The sequence below is a fragment of the Branchiostoma floridae genome, chromosome 5 (genome assembly GCF_000003815.2).
Source record: "Branchiostoma floridae strain S238N-H82 chromosome 5, Bfl_VNyyK, whole genome shotgun sequence".
Taxonomy (NCBI): domain Eukaryota; kingdom Metazoa; phylum Chordata; class Leptocardii; order Amphioxiformes; family Branchiostomatidae; genus Branchiostoma; species Branchiostoma floridae.
Window position 1 is genome coordinate 12351498 of NC_049983.1, and position 26336 is coordinate 12377833.

Consider the following 26336-nt stretch of genomic DNA (forward strand, 5'->3'; position numbering starts at 1 on the left):
CACAACTTTATAGTAAGAAGCCTTTTATCAATATCCTCCAAATTACAAATCATTGGAGTCATTACTTTCCAGGCATTCGTTTTATGCAAATTAGAAGGTAAGTGGCGAGAAAAAGAAGGGTGAAGTGTGATCAGACAATTTGACCCGCACACCTCAGGTTTCAGATCAATTGTCCATTTTTTTTTCGTTATCCCTTACCTAACGTTACTGGGTGTCACCTGCAACGTAATGATCACAATAATTTGAATTTTGGTACATATTTATATAAGGTTTTATACAAGTACGTGGGATTATCAATAAGTCCTCGGTTTTGCGGAGAAATAATAAGCACAGCTCAGATTTCGAAGCATAGATGTCAAGTATAACGTCTTATATAATTCTGTACCAAAATTCAAATTATTGTGATCATTACTTTGCAGGCGACACCCAGTAATGTTAGGTAAGGGAGAACGGAAAAAATGGGACAATTGACCTGACCTGAGGTGTGCGATCGAACTTGCGCTGCTGGAAGTCAGACACCCAATTCTTTTTGCTTGATATAGGAGGAGAATGATTATCAAACATTTTGACAATGTCTTTTGTTAATTTACGGCATGGGGAACTCGACCCACACATGTCTGATCACAATTCACACCACTTTTTTCTCGCCACTTACCTTCTAATTTGCATAAAACGAATGCCTGGAAAGTAATGACTCCAATGATTTGTAATTTGGAGGATATTGATAAAAGGCTTCATACTATAAAGTTGTGCCTCAAAATTTGAGTTGTGCTTATTATTTCTGAGTTAGGCCGAGAACTTATTGATCACCCCTCGTACAGTATATAAGATAAGGTTTCATTGCTCTCTACTGAATAAACCATGAAAGCTGTACCCTGACCAAATATATACACAATGGTTTATATTATGGTCCATGCTAGACCTTTAAAATCAATTTGAATGAATACGGTAACAGTGTATTATGTATTTTTTAAGTACATGTAATACAAGTTATGACATTTTAGCTTTCAAGATTTTTGTCTCTCTGTATTCTGATAAATGAGCTGCAACATAGCTATTTACACAGAAAAAAAGTCTTCAAATCTGTGGTAACCTTATAAAAATCAACAAATGTTTTTAATCCATTGCTTCTGTCTCATAAAAAAGCCAAGAGTTGAAAGAACTGACAACAATTATAGTACATGTAAATGCAAAACACAAAGTTCTTTTACAATGATATAGGCTGTACAAATATTAAATGGAAAAAGATAATCTGTACAATAATTTGTCACTAAAAGTGGTGAATAAATTATAAGCTATTTGTCTTAAACGTCAGCGTTTTTTCTTCTTGGTCACCACAGTCCAGCCATCGTCAATGTCCTCTTGACTTTGTGATTCCATATCTTGTGCTGTGTGCAAGTAACAGAATATACATGTTTATACATGTATAACATTATATTATATATATATGTGTATACACACACACACATATATGATCAACAGACATTTGGCTGATATGAGAGGTTGCTATTTGGTGATAGCGTAAAAAATACCAAAGAAAAAATACTCAGTTGTTGTACAATCATGCCAGTAAAGGTAAAATAATGCATATACTAGTACATGTATTATGAATACTATGCTGAGCAATTAGCTACCCACCTTTCTCAGCAAGTCACAGTGTACCGGCTTTCAAAAATATAAATTACAGAGCAACATTCTGATAGCGAAACATACATTGCCTACCTGAGGTATTGGGAGTGTTGGCTGCTTCTGTTTTTTGGTGTGGCCCATTTTCTATAGAACTGGATGGAGTCACCTCCATGTCCTGGTGCAAAGAGGGTAAGACTGTAAGGTGATGGGGACAGCCACAACAAGTAAACTATCATAAAGGAAACATTGCTGAACCACATTGTCTAGTTACAGGTCTTGAACAGCCCTGGCAACATCATCAAAATGCAACTAGCTGCTAGGAAGACTAAATGATGATGGGAAGAACATAAAAAAAAGCATGACAGTTTCTACCATTTTTCCAATTGTTGAAAAATATATTACTGCTGGCAGCATTTCCCAAATCAAATTTGAAAGGACCAGGCCTTACTTACTTCATCCTTCTCTTCTTCCTTCTCATCTTCCTCCCCATCATCATCATCATCATCATCCTCTTCTGGCCCTGTTGCTGCCACACAGCCGGACAGCTGTGCTTTGGGCAGCTGCTGTATCCGGGACAGCACCTCTTGATGTCTTCCTTGCCGACACAGCCTGTAGGAACCACAGATCTGCTGGGCCACCTGGAAGACAGTCCCATTGATTTACTATCCACCAATAAAAACCAATTCTACCATAGAACTAGTGTAAAGTGCAACCAGGTGCTCTTCTTTATCGCTGTACTTAGTATTACCTAGCCTCCTTCTCAGACTTTGAGCGGGTCTGGCTTTCTGTATTTTATTGGGGTGGGGGTGGGGGGTTAGGGATTGGTTTTGCTAATTTCAAAGTTGACTAAGGTTCTCTTAACCCCTTGGAAAGGGAGTTTGCCTAGAAAAGTAGTTTGCCCTTAAACTAAGTTAAAGGGAGTTTCGCCCCACCTTGAAACTCCCTTTCCCAGTATTAGAGATCCTTGAGACTAGTGGTGAACCAGCCCTCCCCCCTATAGAATAACTCCCTTTCCCAGCATTAAAGTCCCTTAGTCAACTTTGAAACTAGCAAACCAGCCCCCCATAAAATGAATGCCATCCCCGATAGAATTCTGTAAAAGAGGCTACTACATACCTTTATACAAAACTGTAGTAAGTGATTGACTGTGATACGTACTTGAGCAAGACTGCCATCATCTGCGACTGTGTCAAACTCATTGTTCAAAACTTCTGCCAGGAAATCTTCCAGCTCACATGGGTCTATGTCAGCTGAAATTCATACAGAACAAAATCTGATTTACAAGATTTTATTTTTTCATTTCATTAGTATCATGACAATTACAAAATGGACAGTTATGGTCAAGATTGTGGCCATGTGAGTCATAGCTTGAGTAACATATTGCTTCCCAAGTTATATGAACCTTTTTGGGGAATCTTTTTTATTTTTAATATTAGGCTTAGTATGTCAAAGAATATGTACCATGTGTGTGTCAACTCAGAAAATCTACATGTGACAGTTATTATAATTCCTACGTGTAATCTCTTAAACATCCAAACATCCATGTGGTCTGTCAAATGCCTTTCTTTCAAATCCCAATTGGATGTACCCTCTGGACAACCCTTTGCCTAATTTATTCAGTTACCATTCTCCTGGAACCACTGACTGACAGCATCCACCATCCACTCGGCCTTGGCTGCACTGTGCACTCCTCCAAACCCATGCTGCACTGCAAGCTGATAAAAGGGAAAATTTAACTCAAAATATTTCTCAGAACAGCACTCCATTGATCAGCATGGCCACACCCACAAATTTGTCTCTGTTTTCATGGCATTGTTTAGTCTGGGTACAATCCGGATACATGTAGTAGTTCGCTCCTATGTGTGCTTCTGCTATCCGTCTGGAGACTTGCGCATTCAAACCGTTTGGTGGTGACGCCAGTTGATGAGCGATTCAAGGAATGGGTTCTACAGCGCTGGTTGGATGACAACAGGCCGGCGCCCACATGCGCTGGGGGACGTGGGGCTTTTCCAGTGTTGGAACACCGGTTCGAACGATCACTTTAACCCATTCCATAATTCGCTCATATGTGGGGACCAATCAGCGCCTGCGTCCAAAATTTGGACGATTCCAGACGTTAAGATGGCCCGGGTTCCCAGGCGGAAACACAGAGAAGCGACTGTATATAGTGTGTAATGAATGTCACAGCTAGAAGCGACTGTATATAGTACAAATGTATATAATGAACGCCAGAGCGAACTACTTTCCGGATGGTACCCAGGCTAGCGCTAGGCATTGTTGGGGTTCCTTGCAAATTACGAAGGTGTGTAGCTGGGTATCTCTGCACGCACAAATTATGTATAAGACTACATGCAAAGAGGTAGTACTAAAAGACGCATTCCCACACATGACCAGGTTTGACATCACGGAACTCAAAAGAATCCCTCCAACAGTCGCCGCGGCTAGTGGGAGGGGGGGCATTTGCCGACGACATTTTCCCTTGCCTTACCACTAAGTTTGCTCATGTAGAGTTGAAAGTCACTTAAAATCTACTTATTTCTATGTACATACCTTTGGAAGCAGAAATCATTACGTACATGCAGTATGAAGCTCAAAACCGTATAACATTTACGTTTAAAATACAGGCTTGCAGAAAATTATTGCCTCTCGTGGGAGGGGGGCATTTGCCAACATTTCCCCTTGCCTTACCACTATTAAAGTTTGCTCATCTAGAGTCGGAAGTCACTTAAAACCCAGCTCTTTCTATGTTCTTTCCTTGGGAAGTAGAAGTGACTACGTACCTGCAGTACCGTCCATCCATCGAGCACGCTTTTCACACTGTCGCGAAAAATGTCCATGGGCGCAGCCATTTTGGTTTTGACGAATGATGGGAATGTTGACCTTTGGTGAACCCGGAAGTTTGGGAACTGCGGAAGTTACTTGTAGTTGGTTTCATATGCGACCCCTGCAAACAAGTAGATCAAACGCTCAAAACAAGAAATTTTCTTGTTACTGACTGAAGCCGAACAGGACAAGGGAAGTTCCACAGAACTGTAGTGAAAACAAGAAGGATAGAAAATATTACGATTTAGGAGGTTTCTACAACGTGAATTTTCAACTAGAAAGGCCGACATTTGCTTGAGAGCAAATACAGCATATTTCAGCCATCTCCCTCCTCATGTAACAATAGACTGTTCCAAAATCACCTATGTGCAAAAATGGAACACTTCTGCTTAAAATGACTTCTACTAATCACACTTATGAGCAAAAATGAATCTTACAAAAAAACCTTCAATAATGGACTCTTCTAGTGCACCCCATGTAGAAAGGTAAAATAGACGACTCCAAAAACACTTCCGCTAAGAAATGGAATTTTGAATCATCAGCCGTCCAAAACCATATTTAAAAAAACCCTCTGTGCAAGAATCGACTCTTCCTGTTATACCTCTATGTAAAGTGGAGCGATCCAAAAATACATCAGCTAAAATAGGACATGGACATAATCACCAAAGTCCACAAAATGAATTAAAAAAATAACAACTTCATTGAAGAATGGAATCTCCCAGCACACCCTGTTTAAAATTGCACAATAGACAAGTCCAGAAATACTCACAGTACATGGCCTTTTGTATAATAAGCATCCCAGTTCAAAACTGAATTTTGATAAAGTTCCCCGTGCATGAATGGACTCTTCCAGATAACACCAGGCTTGCTGATTGGCTGCCGAATCCTCCTCATGTGTAGTCTTCAGGTGGGGGTCAACTTCCATTCAACAAATGGAATTCAGAATCATCACCCATGTCCAAAACTGAATTTTTAAAAAATCCCCCCTATGTGCAAAAATGGACTGTCCCAGTAGTAGTCTTATGTCAAGTGGTTCAGTGCAAAAACACTTCCGCTAAAAAGAGCATTGGCATTATCACCAAAGTCTAAAAGTGAATTTTAAAAAACACCCCCTGTCCCAACAATGGACTCTTCCAGCAAAATCAGCTCGCTCATTGGTTGGTCATTAATTGCATTTACCTTGTCCCCCAACCACCTGGATGTCTATGGACTAGGAAGGTAGGTAGATAATTGGATCTACCTGGCACACCTGTGGCCCTGACACACCAGAATGACCTAGAGGTCGTTGACCTCGGCACCTCAACCTCACATATCCAAAACTCTCCCACAAAAACCTCCTTATAGAGCCATTTTGAAGTAATTTATACCAAATATTATACATGGATCCTTTGAATAAGTATCTAGGGCACCTCTGCCCCAAATTTCAGGTCATTTGGATGTAATACCATGGTACAGGGGGCCAAATTATACAGTTTTTGTCCAAAAGTTGCAATAAAACCTTAATAAAATCATTTAAGGAGCAGATATGAAAAAAATTTAAAAAACACATTTTGGTATTGGCCCACTCTACCCTTGTGCCAAATTTCAGGTCATTCGGTCTAGGAATGGCGGAGATGAATCACTTTGAAGATTTGACAGGAGAAAGAAAGAAAGAAAGAAACATTACGAATACAATATATTTCACCATACTATGTATGGCTGAAATATAACTAATCAACAACATAGAGTACAGTACATTGTTCTCCAATGATCTGAGGATCCGTTAGGGAGCATGATGGACAGCATCAAGAAGGCATTCCATGCCAAGTGTGAGGCCGACAACAAAGGGACCAAATATATCAGTGTGGTTACAAACCCCGTGAGTACTCTTTTATTCTTTACTTTTGGAAAGCGGATGGGTTTGGTCAATCTTTTCAAATTTGTAGATGTATATATTGCAATCTACATTGCAAAAATATAAGTATGTATCTTCAGAGAATGGGCATCTGGGTTGTACTGTCTAGAGCTGTGAACAATGTATAATGTAGCATAGCAAAGTAGTGTAGAGTGAAGTTTCTAATTAATTTTGAAGGAGATACTAAGTTAGTAGCAAACCTTCCATACTTAGAGGTATATCCAATGACAAAGTCAGTAGTATCAGCACAGAATTTTTTTATCATATGAAAATGTGCACAAAATAAAAATTGTATTGCAGAACCTTTTCACAAAGTGACTGACTTCGTTCTTTATTCCCCAATAGGAAATCTGGGAGAAAGTCAAGCCAGTCTATGACATTCTCTTCACCAAAGCATACAAGATTGAGACAGTCTTTGTGGAGGACCCTGGGGGAACATGTGAAGGAAGAGAACATCACACCCAGGATGCTTCTCCTGAGCTGCCTATCACACAGTCCCTTGTCTCAGACTTCCTACGTCAGCTTCCAAGCAAGGGAACAGTCAGCCCCATGTTGTCAGCCATTGTCCCGGACATATTCTATCATGGGTTTTCAACCCGTTCTGGTGGGCTGTCAGTGTTTTCCTCCCTGTCCTCACTGAATCTGAACTTCAATCCAAAGAGACGTGATCCTCGTGTTGTCGTGCAGGAAAACAGATATCGCTTGTCTGCAGCAGGCGGGTTTGATGTGAAGAGGCTTTTTGTCGCGAAGGCAGAGCATGGTTCAAGGGTCTGGGTGGTAGGGAAAGATCCTCCAGATGCATATGATGCTATTGTTACCAACAGCCCAGGTGTTACCATTGCAGCACCAGGAGCAGACTGCATCCCCATGCTGTTTGCCGATCCTGTCAATCAAGTTGTTGGAGCAGCTCACTCGGGATGGCGGGGGACACTGGCTGGTGTTGCTGCTGAAACCCTGCGTGCCATGGCAGCAAACTTTGGTACTGTACCAAGTGATGTCCTGGTTGTGCTGGGTCCATCCATTGGTCCTTGCTGTTTTGAGGTTGGGGAGGATGTAGCAGAGAAGTTTTCCACTGTTCAACCAGCCTGTGTAGTCCGGGAGGAAGGGAAAGAGAAGCCAACCATAGACCTGAGGAAGGTTTCCCGCCTGCTACTGGAACAAGCAGGAGTCAGGCCAGAGAACATTGATGATGGAACCCTGGGTACTGAGCCCACTGTGACACTGTGCACAGCATGTGAGCCTGGACAGAGGTTCTTCTCCTACAGGAGAGATGGGGCAGAGTTTGGAACACAGGTTGGCTTCATTGGCATCAAGGGAGCAGAGTAGACAGTATCAAGAAAAGTTACATCATACTGTCTTTGAGAAGAAGGGATATTTGGTGTATAAACCTTCCACACCATTTACAGCACATAATCTAATGTGTATCAGTTTCTAGTAATCTTTTCTGTCAGTTCTTCACTGTCATGGAAGAATGGAAGTTTACATTGGTTATAGCATAAACAAGGTAGTAATAAAAGTAAGAAAACATGTAATACGCTGTATTTGGTTACACCTAAGATTAGCCTAAGTCCTGTTAATTTTTCAGAGTAGACATGCATATGTATTTGCTGCTTATATGAACACAGTGAACCATGACAAAGAGACAACATTGCAGGTTAAGCATCCTTTATTTGCTTTGCAGCATCATATTTGACACTGGTTTCTACCTTCAGCATCTAAGTAATTGTAGAGCATCACACAATTATGGCGTAACAGTTCAAGCACTCTAGCAGTGGATGACTACAGTGCATCAACAAAAACAACATAAATTGTTTCCACAATGGCCATTTATAGCAAGTAAAAATAGGGCAACTATAATGAAAACATGAAGGCTTTTTCATCTAACTTTGTATCTTATTTCAAGACCTATAGTTTTACTCCTCCATTGCTGTATTACCCGATGTGAAACGTTCCTTCAATACAGTTGAAGAAGTTACTAAACATACCATTGTGTACTATGTTGACATCTAAAAGCCAATGGATCTTTTGCTTTCTAGGAAATAGTACCTATTTTGGTAGCAATTGAATGAAATAGACTGTAGGATTCTGCATTGCACTATTGCCCAACTACCCATTAAAATTGAGAACAAATTGCTGTTCATACCTGAATCAACACTTACTACTGTGCAAAATAAACAATTGAGAACTAATAAAACAGAAGTGGCTGAACGCAAACATGCATGATTCCAACTTTGATGGAACTGAAACAGTTCTCTGAGAGTGGCGGTCTCATAATGTATGCGCCCCTTGAGAGCTGCCACAACGTAATCCCAGGGATCAAACGTAACTCGGGCAGGCGACCAGCCTTCCCTGACCAGCAGACGCCTCGCCAATCGTAACCAGCCATGACCCAGGGTCAGAAACGACCGAAATCCGCAGGTCTCTTCACCTCCCAACTTCTCAGACAAGAGGAACCACCTTGACTTGATGAGATTAAAAAAGGCATGTCTTTCTCCCACGTGACATTTTCAGTGATGTCCCTATGTAGTATCCATCCCTGCCAATGAAACCCTAAACTGCGCGCCACAGATCAACACCCCTGCCCTGCTGGATAGCAGTTGGCCCTTGGTGTGTCCCCCTGGCATCTGTAGTGTGATGGGTGAGCCTTGTCTTGGGAAGGGCTGTCTGCTGCTGGTGGTGGCCAGGTGCTGTCCCTTGGGCAGATCTGCCTCGGAGCCCTCTACAGGGTCCGTCTTGCTCTCTCCCTACCGCCTCCTGAAACAAGACAGACAGTTAAATACACCACAACCCAATCTTACAACACTCCACCTGTTTATCAATTCAACCCCTTCCGTTTACTTGGGTCTCTACTCAGTAGCTGTCATCATTGTCTAGTACATGTCAATACTCTACAACTAAATGTTCATAACATAAAAAGGAAACAGAATGTAAAATAGTCACTGACACTCAATACTCACTTTCCTCCTGTTGAGAAGATGAGGTCAGCATTGGGAGCACCTTTAGGAGGCTGGTACTTTGGGCGGCGCTCCCTGTTCAGGTTAGCAGGGCCCGGTCTGTTCAGGGCTGCAAGGGACTCTGAATGGAAGTCAAACAACAGTTTGTATATCTTTACCTTTTAGCACTATGAAGTAGCCATTGGCTTACTCAATCTGTATTGGTTATAGAATTAGGCAGCAGGGAAATGGACATGATCAAACATTTCAATCTACTAATAAGCTAACAGGTTTTGTGTAAGAGCCTCACCTTGCAGTTCCTCCTCCTCCATCTTCTCATGGATGTCCAGTGTCAGCTGTTTCAGCCGCTGCTTCTCCTCCAGCTCAGCCTGCAGGGGGGAATTAATGGTAATCTTCAATATTCATTGTCATCATCTTAAGTGTATTCACTCACCGTCTGGGTGAATAGATTCCGTTGTTTGTTGTTTTGTTATCAGTGTTACATGTATTTCATAATTGCTGTCCTTTGTAAAATGTTTTATGTTATTAGTTTGTATTAAAAGATGGACGAAATACATTTAAAATGTCATAGTTTTACATCTGTGTTACTGCTGAGCTGTTGTTTAAGAGCTATAGCGGCAAATTTATTGTAGAGGATCGGAATAATTTTAACATTCTGTACATTTTCCTCATATGTATTTAACATTGTGTCTCGGTCGAAGCTTCTAAAAATTCTTGGAAGTGTTTTTGAAGATGCAGGTTCCAAGTAGAGTTGAGAATTCAAGTCCTACCTGTTCCCTGTTCCTGAGGTTGATGGCAAGGTCAGAGGTCACAGGGATGTCCAGGTTGTGATACTGTGGGCGAAACAGAACTGTTCATTTAGAGCACAGGGCAATGTTGTATTGTAACTAGCACAAGATACATAGAAGGTCTTCTGGACTGCTCTGAATTGGTTTCTGTTCTAAACTTGATGCCGTATGAGATATTGAATCATTGTAAAGTGTACAGTAAATTGTACAGTGAAATATGCTCTCTGTAAACCAATCCTATATCTAAGTATGATATAAACTGGTAAGGTAATCAGTCCCAAACTAGAATCAGCCCTACCTGAGCCTTGTTCCCCCTCCTGGTCATGAGAACAAAGTTGACAGTATCAGTGGGACTCTCGGGTCTTGGTTCAACAGGAGCTACGGACGGGAAGGAAACAAAAACTACAATCAACTAAATGTATTCCCTGGAACACATTTGAATATGTGTAGATACAAAAGGGCAAAAAGACTATGTAGCACATGTTTATTTAGTCCTAATAAATGCTACAACCACTTTTTAATCCAAAGAATATTGTTAAGTATTACATATGATAACACACATATTTATGTATCACACATCTCATCTGCAGATAAGAATATTACACTGAAGGAAATTGTGATCAGAAAAAGTCTTGCTGTGTGTGGACTATACATATATTTAGTACCATGCTCTTGTGTACTTGATCCAGTATATACAAACAATGAAACATCTCATTACTGCCGTACCTGCTTTAGCCTTGACCTTCATGTTCTGTGGAATGGCGATGTCCAGGGTGGGAACCTTCACAGTCTCAGTGCTGCGGTGCTGGAAAGTGGGAACATGTTAGGCATAGACTTCTTACTGTGTCAAGCTGATGAAGATACATTCCAAAGGACTTTTGGAAAACAACTGTCAATACTTTAAGGGGTACATTCCGTAGCATTCTCTTTTCATACCTCTGGACTTACAGCAATCAAACAAATCACTAGTATTGACATATGATAAACACATCTTGTAAAACAATCTATGAAAAACAAATTTTCTAGAGCAGCTGAGAACTTTGGGAGCTACCAAATGGAGGCTACATGGGGGTGGTCACACTCAGATACACCTAAAGTCATAGTCTGACTGACAAATGAGAGGATGGAGGTGACAATAGCAGGTCTAGTAATTCCTAATGATAGTAAGAAGACAAATGAGTCTACCTGGATGTTTTCTGCCAGCATCTTGTCAAAGGCTGACATGAAGTCCTCATCCTCGGCACACTTGACCAGTTTGGGTCCTCCCATCAGCAGGGTGACCTCATCATCATCTTCTGTCTCACCTGCCGAGTCCAGCATCTCATCTTCATCATCATCCTCCTCCTCATCATCATCATCATAGTCTCCCTGAAACATGGGTGTATTGCACTGTTGTTAGTCTGATCAACCTACCTGCTTCAGCTCCAATTTCTTTACATTCTCATGGATGCAGTAAAAAAAATTGGCTCACACCTACTAACAATAACAGTCAGAGTACAAACTACAAGTGTTACTGACTGCTGACAACCAGATCTAGACTTCAGGCTGACGCAATCTCCATGCATGGATGAGTGATTACATGTCTCCTGGCCTGGCAAAAGGCCGTTGGTCATCTTTGCAGCACTGCAGCCTACTAGTCAACAAAGCCCAGTACTTTCACTCTATGATTTATGGCATTTTTCTTCACACACATGCTAGCTATCACAAGGCATACCATATAATATAGGAGACATACATGTGTGCAGCTAATGAAAAACATCACTGTTATTCCTGGGCCACTTCTGCAGGACCTCCAATGAGTTAGACTTCTTCCCTGCTGCTGTTGTTAGGGAATGTTTATGGTTAATCACACAGATATCAGTGCACATGCTAAGAAAAGTCAGGCCTGTGGCTGTTGCTATGGCAACCTTCTCGTCCTCGCCCGTCTCCCACAAGGAGTCCAGTGACTCTTCGTCGTCCCTGTCATCTTCAGAGGATACCTGGTAGGGTAGAGGTCTTCATTACAGGTACCTACAAGCACCATGGATACTCTAGCACATGGATGTGGCATAAAGTGTTCACAACGGTCAGGAAGCAAGTCTTTCAACAAAGCCATTTGGATACAACAAAAAGGACTGAGATAATATCTATGAATCTATGATTCGTTACTCGAGTCACATGTCTCCAAGTCACGTGCTCAGAGTAATTGAATCATAGCTCCTGAACAAGGTCGACGTAGGTGTGACCAAAAATTCGAGGTGAGCAAATTTTGTGTTGTATGACAGTTGAAAAACTTCATGACTGTAAATAACTTTGAGTCAAAAGGCTTCAAAGCTCTAAAAAAAAAAAAACAGCCAGCTTCACTGAGGAATCAGTGTTTGGTAGGTCATAACAATCATGTTGAGTCTTGTTTTCACAATAAAAAAAACAGATTTCACCACTTCTGGTCAAGACCACAAAGATATAAGCACTGCATGTATCACAGTGGCAGAACTAAAGACTGATACTATTCTGTCCTGAACTTCCTTTCATGTCTTCCTCTTCCTTTTTTCAGCTTATTCCTCCCTCCAACTTAAACAGAAGACAGTTCACAAAGAACCATGTTATCTCCTCCCCCTTCCATGTTACACAGAACATGAGAAACCATGTTACCTCCTCCTCAGCCTCATCAGCATGCTCCATCCCTGTGTGGTGCTGACTCTGACTCTGGCTCTCCGTCTGACTGCCGCTCTGACTGCCGTCCTGCTCGTACGCCATCTCCTCCTGGTCACTCCCCTCGTAATCATCCACCTCCTGGATGGACAGCGCTCCCACTTGCTGGGACAGGTCAACTACATGGTGATAGATGGACAATGTTAAGGTCGATCCCTTCCATCCATGTGTGGACAGTCTATTTGGGTATTTTTTTACCAAAGTACATGTTAACATATTAGAAAGCACTCTCAAGTAACTGTTACATATAGCACCTTTCTGCATAACGGATCTAGGGCATGAATGAAATGGTACCTTGTGGAGAGGGTTCTGCCTCCTCCTCCCCCTCAGCAATAGTGGTTAGTCCCTCCTGAGTTGTGACAGACTGCTGTACTTCTGGCTGTCCAGGTAGAGCTGTCAAAAGAATTCCTCTTTTAAACATACTACTACACCATTGTGATAAACTATAAGTACGGCACTGTTAACATTTTCAGTCAATAACCTTGGAAAATTAAACATTACAGGTATTGCACATCATTAGCAAAACATAATACTCCTCAAAAAAATTCAATTGAAAACCTGTCAGAATTCCCTTTTCCCTTTACTTTTAGCATGGCTGACTCTATGTGTCCAGCATTACATTTTTTCTGTCCCACTAATTGTTTGGAAGCCTATGTTTACTGTTAAATCTGCTATTTTAAGCTTACGAAAATATGTTTTCATAAATTTCACACCAAGAAGGTCGGATATTTTGGTTGCCAAGAAGGTGAATTTTTTGTCTGTCCCAACATGCAAATTCCCATCCTGGAATGGAGGGACAGATCCTGGAGATATTCATAACACACATGGCCTTATCTTAAAACAAATGGGTCATCTGCCATGATATTTTCCACAGTCTGGAGAAACCTTACTCACAGAATTTATTCCTGTATTCCTGCTCCAGTTCCTCCACTGCCTTCACAGCCTCCTCCTGACTGGTGCTGAGTTTGAGTTTGGGTCTCAAGGTCTCTACAGTATCTGATACCATAAAATCCACCTCAATAGGGAAGGGGTGGGCCTCTGTCCACGTTGGGTTAGACTTCTTCACCCAGATATACCGCTGAAATCAATAGAAGACAAAATGTTTTCAACTGTTCTATAAAGGAACTTGAAGACATTGCTTTTTATTACATCAATGTGATAATGTACACATTCAATACATCTCTGTTTTAGATGAAGATAATTCTGAAAGGGTTGTTGGGATGGATGCATACACGTTACATGTACAGTCAATACGTTAATGAATGGTGCCAGCTATATCAATGCTTATTCACCATCAGTTTATAGGAAGACATGTCTGGATGACGGTGAACATAAACAGCTATTGCGACCATTCCACCCATTCAAAACATCAGTTTACAAGCCTACACCTAAAACCATCACATCATGAAGTTTTCAATGTTCAATAGAATTTATTCTCCAATAGTGTCTAACCTTTAGCACACCGAATGAGCCTTTTGGCTACCAATGCTCCACTGTTTACAGGGTTAAGCAGTAGGCAGAAGGTGTGTGCGCTACTTGTGTGAATCACAGTACCTGGAAGTAGATGAGGAAACAGTCCAGTTTCCTCTTGCTGGAGCCCCTGTCAAAGTACTGCCCACAGGTGTCCAGCAGCACACACACCAGCCTGATACGGAACATGTGTTCAGGGGGGTCCAGGGGGGATGGAACAGCAGCTACAGGGGGAGGTACATGAGGGGTGAATAGTACTGATTTCACTATGTATATTGTACATGTAGTTCAAGGTTATGTAGTCCCGCTGCAAAGCATGTTAATAACTTCTTGTTGACAAAATCTACCCACAAGCAGACCTTCACATGTAAAGTAATGTACAGAAGGTTTTGCATTTGTTGCAGTTCTGCAGGAGGTACTGTGGAAGTAAGCCATTTGGACCAAAATCAGGTATTGATCAACCTCGCAAAATACCTAGGGCTCATCACTGATGATGTGTCCTTGTAGCTTCTTATGATGTATTCTAGGGCACCTATTGTAGTTTAAAGTTCAGAAAAGGTAGTATACCCATAAAAGGACTATTTGTCTCAAATAAAGAAGACAACCCAGTACGTAAACTTTGAACTTACCATCAAGGGAGACCCCAAATGTGATGAAGGAATAGAGAGTCTTGAAGATGACGGCAGACTCCACCAGTCGGTAGTTGTACAGCTCACCCAGGTATTTAGCTGCACTGACACGGCGTTGGTTGTACTTAGGGTCATTGATCTATTGGGAAATATGAACCATTAGCGACAGAAAATATAGGCTAAAAAGAAACAAAATCAACATACTGAGACATTGGAATTCTACAAACAAGCATCAGAAAATGGAAGCAAAATTCAGGACAAGAGACTAACCTCCATTCCAAGTCGGATTTCTTCCAGAATGCCATCAACTATCAGGATCCCAACATTCTCCTAAAGTTGTAAAGATGGTTTAGTTTAAAGGGCAGGAATAATTTCAAAATAGACTGCTGATAACTGGACATATCAATTTCCCCATACTTCTGATATCATAACATCCAACCCTTTCCAGGCAAGGAACAGCGGTTGCTAAAACGGATAGTGAGTGAATGAGTATACAGAAGACAATTACCCTTTAAAACTGATAGTAATGATAAAAAATATCTTAAAAAGTAAAGAGGACCAATAGTTCACCTGGTATGGGACCAGTCCAGCCAGCATGTTGGCCACACAGTGGACGTTGTTGTACTTGACATTCCAGACACGGGTCAGACTTTTGATGGCATACCTGCAAGTCTATTACAAATAGCAATACATTTATGAGACAGTACTTATATCTGGAAAGTATGTAAGGTAATTGTCTTATAATAATGTAGAGTTTTCTGCTACCAGTATATTGGTATTTGAAATCACAGCTATAAACTTTACATGGTGTACTTACATCTTCCTCCTGCCAGTTCAGCTTCCTCATCTGTCTCAGGACCTGAGGTAAAATACACACAAAGTGAGGGGAATGTGATGACTACTGCACACTTCACATTAGCTCAACATGTTTTAACTATCCAAGAACTAAGACAAGCAAATGCATGTATCAACACAGCATCGAGTAGTCCTGTTTGAAAGGCGTACCTTCTCTGTGGTGATCTTGGACAGGTCTTTGTACAGCAGTTTTCTGATGTACTCATGCATGGGTGGTCGGATCTTGATGGGAGCCTGTGAAAAAATCAATAATGATTAATATGCAGGGAAGCACTAAATGTACAATGTCATATAGGTGGCAAATACACATATCTTACAATTAACACAGGGCCTAATCAAACGGTTGTTTTACAGATACAGATATGAAGTTGGCTCAGTTTTAATATTAGTACATGTAGTAGCATGTTGACTGACCCTCTCCACCTCTGGTGGGTTGCAGTAGTAGAAGGCATTCTCTATCAGTGTGGTGTAGCGCTCGTCCATGTGCATCACCATCTTCTTACGCATCATCTGTTCCTGTAGGGGGTCAATACCAAACTCCACATAAGCAAGCAGCAAGTAGGTTCATGATTCATTCAATCAATAAAGAGCAATAGTATCAATTACTGTCAAATACTAAATTTACATAACCCTCAAAAGTTGGTCTTTCTGGTGATGTTGATAACAATGAATATAGTGAAAGATGCCAAGAAGAAATGTTTCTCCCATGGAAAGTAGGAAAATCATTACAAACCGAACGTATATGTAACAAAACTTGATTGGCACAATACTATTGTGACAAGAACTGCTCATTTTGATGACAGAATATCAGTATTTCCCAGAGGGAAAGAGAAGAAACTACAGAATAAGTGTGCCCTTACCAGTAGAACCTTGGTGCGCAGGTGTGAGTCAGGTGATCTGTACAGGAAACGCCCACAGGACTCCAGCAGGGCACACGCCATTTCTATCTGGTGGTGCCGGAAGTCTAGCAACAACATCTAAACAGCAAACAAACAAAAGTGTAAACAAAGGTTTGCTGCTGGAATATTGTCTGGCATAAATATGAAACAAACTGAACTCAGCACAAGTCTGCAAAAGTCTTTATAAGTCTCTAAAAATTTTTAATGCCAAGTACTTTTGCAAATACAAAATCTGTACAAACCTTTAAACAATGAAGAGTCTCCTTTTTTGGGAAGACACTGAACTTTGTCATCTCCCCTGCAAAGACAGTCAAACACTTTGTTAATGATAAACTGAAATTCAAACCATGGGTGTAACAGCACAAACATTCCCTTCGTCTCAATATTTGAGTAAAAAAATATTTCAAAGCAATCCATTGGAATCTGAGGGATGATGGAAAGAAAAAATGAGGCTAATCAACTTACCAATGAAGCGGACTGTCTTCAGTTTTGATTCCAGGTTAATTTGGTCCTTCTTTCTTACCTGTGCAAAAAAACAAAGCAGGTAGCTTACACAACAGCTATTCTCAATGTTTTTGCAAACGGCATTCAGTAACTAGCAAAGTCATCCACAACCCAACCGCATCCCAAGTCATCTGGATATCATGTTATTATATGCCACATTCTTGCACGTAACGGTACTTAAGAGTCAGTAGTATCCAGTATTTCGTGGTGGTCATCAGTCTGCTCGTCTTCATACAGTGTTGCCAGGCGGCTCTGACAAGCAAGGAATAATAAAAGATTTTGCTTGTAAACTGTCTTATCTGTAGTCCAGATCTGACTCACATGAAACTTGAAGTCTCCCTTCAGCATGGCGACCAGGTCATCTGCCACGTCAGGGGTGCACGGCTGCAGGGTGGCCACCAGTCGGGAGTAGAAGGGCAGGAGATCAATCCTGGAGGGACAGGTAAAAACAGTGTAGAAACAATAGTCACACACAAACTGCTATTTCCACCTGTTGTACAACATACTAAATTAGCAAGATTTTGATCTTGACACATGCTGATAATCTATATTATGTTATTTGCCCATGTCACAGTGTTATGATAATAGACTAACGCATTGTACCTTGTCCTGTGCACAGTAAAGAGAGCCCTGACCAGTTTCCTCCTGTTTGTCTTGTTGTTCATGTTCATACAGAACTCCAGCCCAGCCTAGAAGCAAAAAAAGACATGGGAATAAATCATTACTTCAACAACATCAAAGACTTGACTTATAGTAATATAACAATTAATTCATCTCTTCCTAAAATCATTGTTACCTTTTATCCATAAAGATTAGGTTAGTTAATTGTGCAGTTACAGATTCTGATCAAGTTATTGAAAGAAAGTTACATCTTTTAAAGTAGTTGGACCAAGGCTACATATCCATAAAGTTTAACAATAGACCCAGTTAAAGTAGCCCACACAAGTGCCCTGATTCCCTGTACACCAGGTTCCTTACATTGTCGATGAACTCCCTGTTGACACAGTTGGGCAGCTGCTGCAGGAAACCCTCCAGTAACATCTTAGTGCTGGACCCTGAGGCACCCTCTGCATCATCATCGACATCTGGGCACAAAACAAAGAAGAAAGGATATTGCAATTACATCCATCAAATTCAGTCAATCTTACTTCTATACAAAGACAGATCTTCTTTGGTTTGTTCCTTCATTCAGACCCTTGTAGAGCCTAGTAGCCACATGGGGCAGCAAGTTTCCTTGCTATTTCAGGCATAGGGTACATTCTTTAAAGGGGCTTCCTAGCCTTTCAACTTTAACGTGCTGAAGTCACATTCTAAAATACCTGACCTCCATTTTAGGTTCTTTCCAAAAGAAGATGTTCTCATACACAAACACTTAGTAGCAACTTTGAATCATCATAATTCACTGTATTCTGCATCTACATTTTTTGAATAGCCTCAACTAAAAATGGTCATGTGACAATACACATAAAATGAACACCTTTTGCATATTCCAGAAAGGAGAAAATGGCCCAAATAGTAGAGCAATGAATTTGTTGTAGATAGTTACCTTCCACACTCCCTAGGATCTCTTTCTCAATGTCCTCTACCGACATTTCAGCCTGAGAGGAGTCTGCATCTGCCTCCGCCTCAGCTTCAGCTTCAGCCTCCACCACTTCCACTGCCTCAGCCAGCTCCATGTTACTCATCTCTGTAGGGAAGGACACAACAGTTTCACTGACCTTCTGCATACAATAGGGTCATCCATGCAGAAGTCAGGAAGGGGGTTCGCTCCAGCATCTTCAGCAAGAACAAGTTTTTTCTTCAGCTCTCCCGATTTCTACGTTTTGTAAGATGGCGCAGAAAAGAAAATGATCCCAGAAGTCTGTCATTATTGTATGAAAGGAGAGTGCAGATAATCGGACAGGTAAGACAGACCAGCATCATACACAGGAATATCCTCACCTTCCTCCAGAGCCTCCACTGTGTCTTCAGGTGTGTCTACTTCTGCTTCTGCCTCCTGCTCATTGGACTTCTTCTCACTATCCTTGAACAAGATCTGAGGACAAAAGCAAGGTGTTTACAATTATGGACCAGTAAATTGAAACTATGTATTCAGAATTGGATATTCTTAAAGATTATTTACTATTATGAGATGAGGCAATATACCTGACAACTTTCCTTCAAATTACAGGTTATAGGCACATAAAGGAAAAGACATGGAAAAAGTATGCTGCTTTGAGCGATGTTTATTTGAAGAAGTGAGGTTTAGTTTTATTCTGATGTTAAAATGTTCTAAGATAAACTTACAGCAGGTAGGAACTCCTTCAGGTTGGGCAGGTTCTCATAGAAGCTCCTGGTCTCTTCATCTTCCCACAGGGTGTTCTCTCCTATCTCACCCTACAGAACACATGACCTTCAAGTTATATACTGGTGTTCTGTCCTATCTCACCCTACAGAACACATGACCTGAGGTTATACACAGGTGTTCTCTCCTATCTCACCCTACAGAACACATGACCTTCAAGTTATATACTGGTGTTCTGTCCTATCTCACCCTACAGAACACATGACCTGAGGTCACACACAGGTGTTCTCTCCTATCTCACCCTACAGAACACATGACCTTCAAGTTATATACTGGTGTTCTGTCCTATCTCACCCTACAGAACACATGACCTACAGGTTATATAAAGGTATTCTCTCCTATCTCACCCTACAAAATACATGATCTGGAGGTTATACTTTTCTGTGAATACTTAATCACTGAGACATCAGGTTTATTATTTTGCAACTGTGCGTATACGAGACCAGTTGATTTAACTTTCGCTCCAAAATACAAAGATCATTGTCCTGTGTATTTGACTTACGTCGCCACCCTTGATAGCAAGGAAGATGTCCACATTTCCTTCTTCCTCTTCCTTAAAATCTGTTGAAACAAAAAAGAATGTAGAAATGAAGCTATGTCATTAAACCATACACCTGCAACATGATTTCTTTAAACTTTCTTTTCATGCAAGTAGATTTTTAATGTTTATCCTTAATACACACATTTTCCCACACAGTTTTCACACAATGTCTTTCCAACAACTGATCTTAAACACTTAAAACAAAAACTCTAACCATCTTCAGGTAGATCAGGCATGTCTTCATCCAGGAGGTCTGCTAAGGTGGAGGCATTCATCAGCAGTTTCTGGTAAGCAGCCTGGGCATCTTCAAATGACTTCTGTCTTTCTTCACTTAGCTCTCCTTTAGTCTGAAGGAACAACATTAGACCTTTCTGATTAAATACTGGGGTGAAATATTCAACTCCATCACATCTGTTGATCTGTAAATCTCATAGATAGATGTTGAAAGTGACCAAGCAGAAAGGCTTTGATTCAAAACAATACAGTTTCTCAGATACAATGTGTTTTAGCCTGTGTTAACACAATTTCTCACTGGCTGGGTTAATGCCCCCCACCCCGAGCGGTAATTGTTGGGCTGGCTGCTAGGAGTGCAATTTGCCAGGCTACAGTGTACTTACAATGACTATCAGTTCCAAAAATGTGTAAGCATGTTCCCATGTTCTTCGGCACAGTCCAGCCACTATTGAGTGCAGGACTGCTTCCTGACTGGGACAGTGGTCTATATCAGCCATCACTGGACATTGCATGGCTACAGACAAGCCAGCATTGTGGCAGATGGCTCGGGTAGGGGGAAAAGAAAATTTTGGGCTACAGAAACCTTGCATCCACTGTGGCTTTCCATAGTCATTAACAACAAGCAGCTATGACTACTTCTCAATGCAGTAGTGTTCGCATAATAGGTAAACTGAAAGAAGACTATAGAAATTGTGTCCTGTGACCTGTAAGGTCCTCCTGTTGTTCCATGCCTGGTTCTGCAGTGCCTTGTGGTCCTTCTGCAGGTGTTTGACCAGAGAAGTGAAGTAATCCTTCAGCAGCTGGCGGCACTTCCCCTGGATCTCACATGGGAACACCTGGGGGAATCACATAGACACAACATTAGGGAACACTCAGTCAAGAACATCAGCTTTTCCTAACTACAAATGTACCATACTTATAGGTCACTTAATGTAAACAAGTCCAGAGACATTCCATATGAGTAAGGAGTTGTCTTTAAAGCCAACTTTACATGGGATATCTGCCTTTTTGTGAAATCTGTCATGTGAAATTTTGCTGCATGTAATTTAAAACAATACAGATTCTCAGGCACAGATACAATGTGCTCTAGCCTTTATCACACATTATCAGATGACATTCAGCTTTACTTTATCATAGTTGTTATATAAGAAGACTTACCTCACTCTTTGGTAGGATCACATTATACTTGTCCGCAAGAGATCTAAAGGAACAGAACAAAAAGAAATATTATCCACTGAATCTGTAATCAAATTGTCGGACACGGCAACTGGAAATCTATGGTAACAACTACATACTGGGGACAATTCTTTATCTTTTTCTTTATCTTTTTTTATCCCACAATACAATATAGCCTTTAAGTTTAATTGTTCTCCCTACCTGTTTTTCCTGGGTACCAGACCTGCGTAGTCCTCCCCACAGTGTCTACAGAAGCTGGAGAGGATAGTCAGGTTGTTGTGTGCCTCCTTGTCTCCATCTATCAGAGCCTTCAGTTGACTGGCCACCAGCGGCAAGCCTTCCTTATCTGTAAAGACTCCAGCCACTGTCAGCTGGGGTGGGACAAGGGCAAACATACTGTGATTATTGAGGACAGAACGTAATGGATCATATGGAGAAAAGAAAGTGGGAAAGATAGAAATTAAGAGGATTGTGAGAATGGATTTGGACAGATGAAAAATTTTGGAATTTGCTCCAGCATTTTCACACTAACCCTCCATGATTAAAATTTATCAAAAATGACTTCTAGAGACGTAAAACTTGTTTCTTTTAGATTTTAAATTTTTCAGACACTACATAGCATCATGATTCTTCTTCCTTTGGAAGCATTTCGCACATTTTCACAAGATCTTAGATATTTCAATCAAATCACTAAACACTTCCCTACATCTATTAGCTGTTGAGGATAAAAATATGCCCAAACTACAGAGCTCTCACCTCAGCCACCAGCCGAATGTCCACCCTGAGTTTGTCTCCTTTCTCCTTCTTCTTCTCCTCCTTGTCATCCCTCCGTGCCTGGAAGGACTTGTTCCACGCCTGCAGCAGCTGGGGGGTGAACTCAGCATACCGCTGGTGGAACTTGGAGCACAGGTGTACCGCACAGTTCACGTCTGACATCTGTCATGACAACACAAAAATATCATATACAAACAGTTCTTTGTGCGCATCTTCTTTTCATCAACATCAAGAAAAAGCCAAACCCAACAATATAATGTAGTAAGTTTAGAATCATATTTGATATTATGTATGTACATCCAATCACTTAATCTTTGAATTTAGATTATTTACCTGTTTTCAATCACTTCATGCATTTGATTTTGTTCACTTACAATTAGCCCACGGGCATGAATTTGCAATAAAACCTTTAAAATCTTTCATAGCCCTTACTTTAGACAGGAATCATGTAACAGAAAATATTTTGCTTTACCCTTCCAATTACAGATTTGAATCCATAGTAGTTTAAATCCAACAGAACATACATAGAAATAGATAATAAAAATACCTTGAGCTTTGCTTCCACAAAGGAATTCACCTACAGAACAGAGAAAATAAATGATGATTTGTCAAAAAGATGAGTGTATCAAATCTTACAGGAACTTTACAAAATTGGGTTACACATGTAGTTGTAAAGGAAGTCATAACATGATATAGGGCTACCACTCACTGCAAACTAGATTTTTACATGACAATTCCAGAAGCTACATTACATGTGTACCCATGTTTCTGTGTACATGCTGTTCATCAGTTATTCCATTCATACTTTAGTAGCCCTTTAGAGAATGGATACTTCTTTTATTTTGTTTCATTTTATTCAAGAAACTCAATCTTATCACAGTGTAAAGTTATGAGGGGAAAACCTCAGTCTGAATAGACTGACCATACATGGACATGGACAAGATAAGCTGAGCACTTACAGCTTCTCCTATGTATTTGGTCAGGTTCAGGGAGTTGAACTCCTTAGTCAGAGATTCCCTCTGCTGCTCTGTTATAGTTTTCTACAGGAAAATATAAAGAAAGGCACAAAATTACTGGAAATAATCATAGGATTTCTACAGGGCTTTGTATACTATCAGAAATGATAAAGTCACTTATTACATATGGTATGTGCACAAGCAAACAGAAATGTACATAAAGACTATGACATCTTTCGTGGGTGCAATGTTTGAAAGCAGAAACTTTATTTACCAGTTTCTTGACAAAAGCTGTATTCTTCTTGAGGCTGGAGTCAAGTTTGCTGAAAAACCCTTCTTCTGGCCGATTATCTTAAACAAAACAAAACAAAAATGCTATATTTCATCTAAGAAATTGCCACATTAACCATGAGGCGAATACAATAAAACTAGCAAAATGATTGAAATGAGCAAGCTTTATCATTGGCATATTTATTTGCACAATTTTATTCACAAGACAATAAAGACAATGACCCTATTGTATTTTTCATTCTATCAACCATACTATCAGAAACATTTAAATGAAAGATTATGTTTAAGTACATAATGAATTGATTTATACTTTAACATTCTTCTACATGAGAAGGAATCATATCCTCAAAACATGAAATTCCCATACATAATGATGAATGACTTTTGGCATTTGAGCTTGTAGAAATTTAGATATGTTTACCAGCTATGTGAGATGTGTCTATGACATCCCGCATTAGCACAGCTACTTCTAACACATATTTACAATTACATGTGGACATCTTTCATCACCTGCCAGCACCTATCAAACCTTACATGTACATGCCCCAGTTGCCTGACATGGTACTTACCGCCTGCATGAAGATTAGTCGTTCTGAGTTCATTCTTAGCCCGGATCCGCTCCTCAGCTTCTACAGCCATCTCATGAGCCTGTTTCTAAAGATACAGGACATGTGGTAAATGCCAATCTCATCCATCAAACATGCCAGAATCTTTCAAGATACACATGTTTTAACATGATTCTAAATAACTAGATCAGTGTACAGTCACTTTTCATATGCTTCCAAAATATCATAACAAATACTTTTCTATTCAAATTTTTGTTTTCAATTTTCTGAAAAATTTTTAAACTACATGCATTGTGAATATAGAAATATATACTTTTTCAAAATAATTCAGAATTATTTGTATTACAAATATCATTTTAAAAAACCTTGCAGTGACCTGTAATAGACTCTATCAGCAAAATAATACTTTTTCTACTGGTGTGATGACAATTTAGCTGTTGTATACTGTAAGATATTTTTAGTTTGGTAGAGCCAAATCATAACAGTATACAGGAGTGGCAGACAATTAGTAATGCCATGTCTTTGCTCAATACCTTTTCCCATACTGCATCTGCATACTTGTACTGGCCAGGATATATATTGGAGATTTAGATAAAATAGCAAATTTGCTGAATACCATAAGACCTACATAATGAGAAGATATATCAGTAACAAGACCACCTGCGTTCCTTGAACCACTAACATCCTGTCCATCCTAGAAAGTAAGACCTCCTAACACAGCCTATTTCAACATGCAATTTCAGCTTCAGTTTATTATTCAGCCAGGCGAAAACATCTTCAGAGTCCCACAGAGGCTATCTTGCAGCAATGTTAGGTGGTGATATAGAGTATGTCAGACCCCTACAGACACAATGAAATATCAGCAGGTCTCTCTGCTCCCATCACTCAATCATTGCTGGCATAACAGACCAAGGGGGAAACATGAAATTCCCAACTGAACTGGCTTTCCAATCATGAAAGATGGCACTATCTCATGAAACTCTACACTATATCTACACATATTTTTAAAGATTAAAGATATGATATTGAACTCCTTCTTAGGTTAAATCTACAGCCCATTCAAAATTACCCCATTAAAATAGAGACAGCACCACAGATACAAGATTTTCCACTTTTGACCTCTCCTTCTGTTACATTTTATGGAGGAAACGTCTCTGACTTTCACTAGTTATTTACAATATCGTGTTATAGTTCCTTTCAGGTAGATGTCCAAAAATATACTGTACTATACAATGGATGATGCCTGAGGACACTCAAGTCCAAGTTGAGGCCAAGAAGGGTTGCTAGACCAATTTCCTACCCTTCCCAATTTAGAGGAAGTAACATATGAGTGACTGTCACTGACATCTCCTACAACAGCTTCAGTAGCATATCTGATTCCATTTCAATAATGAAACTTTCACAACACCTCTGTTAATCTCATTGATTTGTTTTACGAGCATGGTGCTTGACTTTGAAGAAATCCAAGGCCCTTTGGTCAAAAGTACCCTTAAATTGGCTTAAATCAGATATGTTTTATAGCATTGGCTGAGCAGGTAAATATGTATGAGGTACAACAACCTAAGGACCCCTCCATTACACAGGCAGGAAATGGTGGCCCTTGGGAAGACAAGATTACATGTACCGATGGGCACTTGGAAAGGAATTTGTTGTGACAAGGTAACTGCATGTGGTGTGAGCGAGGTTGACATCTTAAATAATTGTTGCCAAATACATTGCAGGGCTCGAAATTCATTTTTGGAATTAGGTGCACTGGTGCACCCAGCTTAAAAAATTGGGTGCACCAAAAAATTTTTGGGTGCACCAGTTAAATTTAAGTAGAATGTCAGAAAAACCTGATAACAAAACTTATTTATGTTTTCATCAAGTACCATGACAGGCATTTTTATTATCTTGCTAACACTTAGATGTCAAGAATATGATGTATACTAGAAGTATACTTTGATATCTTTACATACATAAGCCTATGAAAATATTGGGTGCACCCTGGGCTCCCGCAGAAAATAATTGGGTGCACAGCTCCAATTTTGGGGTGCACCTGGGTGCACATGCACCCAGTATTTCGAGCCCTGCATTGATAACCAATATAACAGCATCAAGAGCGGCCTGTAACAGGTTATATGGGGTAGCACCCATGAAGAATGGAATATCAACTGTGCAAACCTGTTCTTCTTCTGTCCTCCTTGCTTCCTGTTCCTCTCTTTGACGGTGCAGAATATCAATTAAAATGGAAGGGTCAATTGTTTTACACTACAAGATAATAAAAAATTACAAGACACACAAGAGTCAATCAATCATAGCCAGGTCTTAGACAATTG

The 26336-nt window shown here is 40.3% G+C and overlaps 3 protein-coding genes across 4 annotated transcripts; 1 reads left to right on the forward strand and 2 right to left on the reverse strand.

The window, feature by feature from the left end:
- Window positions 1-1089: 1089 nt before the first annotated feature.
- On the reverse strand, window positions 1090-4587 carry LOC118415140 (pre-rRNA-processing protein TSR2 homolog). The gene is made up of 6 exons (XM_035819509.1): window positions 4410-4587; window positions 3254-3344; window positions 2788-2879; window positions 2082-2267; window positions 1723-1804; window positions 1090-1388 (listed from the first exon to the last, which is right to left on the reverse strand). Exons 1-6 carry the CDS (start codon window positions 4476-4478, stop codon window positions 1312-1314), a joined length of 597 nt encoding a protein of 198 aa, XP_035675402.1. The 5' UTR covers window positions 4479-4587; the 3' UTR covers window positions 1090-1311.
- A 1586-nt stretch (window positions 4588-6173) lies between these two features.
- Window positions 6174-7676, forward strand: LOC118415719 (purine nucleoside phosphorylase LACC1-like). Its single transcript, XM_035820473.1, has 2 exons — window positions 6174-6310; window positions 6692-7676. The coding sequence occupies exons 1-2, from the start codon at window positions 6224-6226 to the stop codon at window positions 7670-7672; spliced, it is 1068 nt and encodes a 355-aa protein (XP_035676366.1). The 5' UTR covers window positions 6174-6223; the 3' UTR covers window positions 7673-7676.
- Window positions 7677-7994: 318 nt separating this feature from the next.
- On the reverse strand, window positions 7995-26223 carry LOC118415718 (regulator of nonsense transcripts 2-like). 2 transcript variants are annotated; one of them, XM_035820471.1, is made up of 38 exons: window positions 26182-26223; window positions 24022-24106; window positions 23436-23512; window positions 23165-23245; window positions 22753-22782; window positions 22188-22367; window positions 21633-21802; window positions 21414-21456; window positions 20960-21091; window positions 20236-20368; window positions 19983-20041; window positions 19423-19512; window positions 19078-19171; window positions 18683-18823; window positions 18115-18221; window positions 17740-17825; window positions 17458-17566; window positions 17098-17155; window positions 16875-16930; window positions 16594-16710; window positions 16148-16249; window positions 15884-15967; window positions 15696-15737; window positions 15449-15550; window positions 15149-15208; window positions 14879-15017; window positions 14334-14473; window positions 13674-13857; window positions 13074-13172; window positions 12720-12898; window positions 11996-12067; window positions 11274-11456; window positions 10815-10893; window positions 10387-10466; window positions 10071-10133; window positions 9590-9668; window positions 9304-9421; window positions 7995-9100 (listed from the first exon to the last, which is right to left on the reverse strand). In XM_035820471.1, exons 2-38 carry the CDS (start codon window positions 24089-24091, stop codon window positions 9091-9093), a joined length of 3648 nt encoding a protein of 1215 aa, XP_035676364.1. In that variant the 5' UTR covers window positions 24092-24106; window positions 26182-26223; the 3' UTR covers window positions 7995-9090. The 2 variants fall into 2 exon arrangements, with proteins under 2 accessions (XP_035676364.1, XP_035676365.1); XM_035820472.1 differs by lacking the exon at window positions 11996-12067.
- Window positions 26224-26336: the final 113 nt, after the last annotated feature.